Source organism: Pundamilia nyererei, unplaced genomic scaffold (genome assembly GCF_000239375.1).
Source record: "Pundamilia nyererei isolate P.nyererei 1_Seehausen unplaced genomic scaffold, PunNye1.0 scaffold00055, whole genome shotgun sequence".
Lineage (NCBI taxonomy): Eukaryota > Metazoa > Chordata > Actinopteri > Cichliformes > Cichlidae > Pundamilia > Pundamilia nyererei.
The window spans coordinates 839,158-842,547 of record NW_005187456.1 but is presented as its reverse complement, the minus strand read 5'-3'; the positions used below and the strand labels follow the sequence as shown (position 1 = coordinate 842,547).

Below are 3,390 nucleotides of genomic sequence, written 5' to 3'. Positions count from 1 at the left end.
CCCCCCCAAATCATATATTTGAATGTAATATTACTGAGCCACAACCACTGTTGACACAGTACAAAGTATTGCTTGTGTATTATTTACATTTTACTTATCCTAATAATTTTTAACAATAATTTTCTTATTACCAAGCTATAATAGGAAGTTCAGCCAAAAACTGATACATTTGTATTCTGAGGATAAGTTGTGGTTTGATAGGAACAACTCAAGGCCTCAATTCACTATGGATGACCACATAGGATTTACATGAAAGGACAGTGAATACAGAGGCTCCTCACCTAAGCCAGGGTCAAGGTATTTTATAATGTTAAGTATGTTTCCTTTATCCCTTCTAGGAATAATAAAGAAGCTTATTAGCAGTCTGAAAAATTCATCTAAAAAGGCAGCTAAACTCAAGGAAAGCAAGGAATAGTTCAAGGAAATACTAAAAGGGAGAGATTGTCTCAATCTATTGGAGATAATCAAAGTATCAGACTTGATTGGCGATTCAGTGCAAGCAGTTATGTCCTGATCAGTGAAATTAGGCTAATTCAGATAATACTAGAAGATGATGTTACTTAGAAGATTTACATTTACACTGAAACATTTTTATCATGTAGTCTGTGGTTTAGATACTTAGACTTTTATTTGGCAAACTTTTATCGTGTTACCTACAGCATTATAGTCAAATAATTCAATCTCAGGCAGCTGAGCGTATTTAATTAAGGTGGGTAATAGAAAATTAACAAAAATGTTCTTGTTCACATCATGTATTGTGATCAAAAGGAAGATTTTGATTTCATTGTTGTACTATTTTGCTTAATCTCTTGATATAGTTGTATTTAGAGTACTTAAATTATTGTCTGATATTTGTAGACTAAATTTTGGAGGTATAGAAATTTTAATTGACAGTAAATAAACTGATCATTAGTTGCAGCAGGAGCAGCTGTCGACTTCTTTACACTGCGCATTGTCACTACATTGTATGTATCATTAGGTGGCAAATGACACCACGCAGCAGGATTTTTTTCTCTGTTGCATAGCAGTGAATCCACAGAAATAGACCTGCTGCTCTGAGTCCAGCCCTGCAAAGCCGAGGATGGTGTGAAAATGAAGACGAGCATGTTCATTCTCCATGCGCCGCTACACCGAGGCACAAGAGCTACCTTTCCTCGCCTCCTCCTGTTGTTTCACCGTTTCACTTTCTCTCCTTCTTCTTACTTCATCTGCTCCCATCTTTCATAGTGGTTTTCCTGCAACCCAGTGAATGTGGATACAAACTGGGGGGATTGAAACCATAGTTGCTGGACCTCTGGGTGTGAGCTTAGGAAAAATAAAGTGGACAACAGTAGATTTGTTTCTCTCTACCAGTCTTTAATACTTTATTATCCTGCTGCTGCCCTTAAGAGTGAGTGAGAGAGAGAATGATAGAGAGAAGAATAGACACTGATGGGCATGACAGGAAGTTTAAAGTGTGGGTGGATTGGTGTCCTGGTGGTGAAAGCATATTAGTGTCCATTTCCCCAGAATACATGTCATATTCACTCAGCCCAGTATTATCTTCTGTGCAAAATAAGTAATTTACAGCAAATAACGAATATATACTGCCAAAATCCCAGCTGAAATGAAAAAAAAATGATGTTAATATACAGTTGTCAATGTGTATGCTTGTGTATGTGTGGTCTACATGTGTGTATTACAGGTTCCTGTCATTGTGGTAAGTGTATCTGCAATCCCCAAGACTGGTGGGTGTCCGGAGAGTACTGTGAGTGTGACGACCGAGAGTGTGATAAGCACGACGGGATCATCTGCACAGGTAATGAAATCAAAAAAAGAGAGACAATCAATCAAATACAGTCGATACAATCAGAATAAGTAAAAATGGTAAATACTAGAAGATAATGAGTCATTATAAAAGTCAAAGTCACAGCTGAGCATTTCCACCTTTGGACTGAAGTGCCCCAGAGACTGCCAGATGTTTTATTTCCATGAGGGTAGTCAAGTTTTTATTACATTAGTATTTCTAACACTGAAAAGGGAGATTAGCACGCTACATTGTTGGGGTTACTGTATAATTTGCTCTTCTTCAAAACCAATTTATGTTTTAAATGTGTGTGGCTGAATTAATTTAAATGTGCAACTTGCCTCTATCTAATGGAGAGTAGTTTTATGATGTTTGAATAGAGTGGAAGGTGGGCAGGTGTGCTCAAGATGCAGAGATGCTGGGAGAAGCAGGGGCTAATTTACATTTTCAAAGCTTGGCCCTTACTAAGGACGAAAAAGGTGTCGAGTTAAATCAAAGCCATTTTAATGGCCTTGCTTCTAAACATTTGTTTTTGAAAAGGTGTTTTAGGGGTTTTCTAAAAGAAAATACTGGAGCAGAATTTTATTGAAGAGCGACACCTTAGCAGAAAGAGGGAGCCGCGTGTTAAAATCAAATTACTTTCATGAGTAACAATCCCAGTGAACCAGAGATGGGGTGTGGGCTTGTTTGGCAGCTGTTTTTATAGAAACAGTAAAACCGATCATAAAACAACTATCATAGCAGTTAAAACTGTTAGCTTATATTAAATCTAAACACTTAATAGCTAGTTAAGCAGTGATTAGCTGTTAAATGCACTACATGTAACGGATGAATAGTTAAAACAGCTAATCATAACTGACAAAACCATGACTAACATAACTAAATTATGTCGGAAGTTTGTAAGAGTTGCGTAACTGAAATCCATAATGAGCGCTTTTAAACATTTTGTACACTGTTTATTGTTGTTGTTGTTGTTGTTTTTGTATTACTCATTTTGTATTAATGTTAATGGCTGTGGTTGTGTGCCTGACAACCATAAACAACTGCATACCTATATGCCATATGGCTGTTTATCCACAGGAGCTTTATTCTCATCACTGACTGTGGAAAGTTTAGTACACATCTAATTATTTTTGCCCTGGGGGCCTGTCAGAATCTGAATAGCTTCACAAGTGCTTCTCATCATGACTTTAAGAGTCCAAATGTCAGCCTTAATGTCATTCAAATGAGCATCAGTGTTTCCAAATGCAGATCGGCATTGCTTAAACACAGGGAGCAAACTAAGAAAATGCATTAGAGCATCTGGCAAATGTGCCTGACTACCATTACTGACTGCAGTATAAATGTGAAAGTAACCATATCCTTGGAAGTTATTTTATTGGAATAGTGTTTTACATGGAAAGGCAATTCCAGAGAGGGTTTTATTTTTTGGTTAAAGGGTTTGTTTTGGGTTTTTTTTTTTTTTCAGATAGCAGTGATTGAGTCATTTCTTGCCATTTTGTAAAGATTAAAAATGTTTGACAAAAGTTAGCCAATAAATTACTTTGCATCCAGAGATTTCATGGATCCTTCAGTGCTGTGGATTCTCATTACACATACAACTG

The 3,390-nt window shown here is 36.8% G+C and overlaps 1 protein-coding gene across 1 annotated transcript in view; it reads left to right on the top strand.

Annotated features, from left to right (window-relative positions):
- The window catches only part of itgbl1 (integrin, beta-like 1), a 62,521-nt gene that overhangs the window by 55,629 nt on the left and 3,502 nt on the right, over positions 1 to 3,390 (top strand). Inside the window, exon 10 of the mRNA XM_005733788.1 lies at positions 1,685 to 1,798. Within this exon, the coding sequence (XP_005733845.1) occupies positions 1,685 to 1,798 (114 nt within the window). The remainder of the gene's footprint in view (positions 1 to 1,684; positions 1,799 to 3,390) is intronic.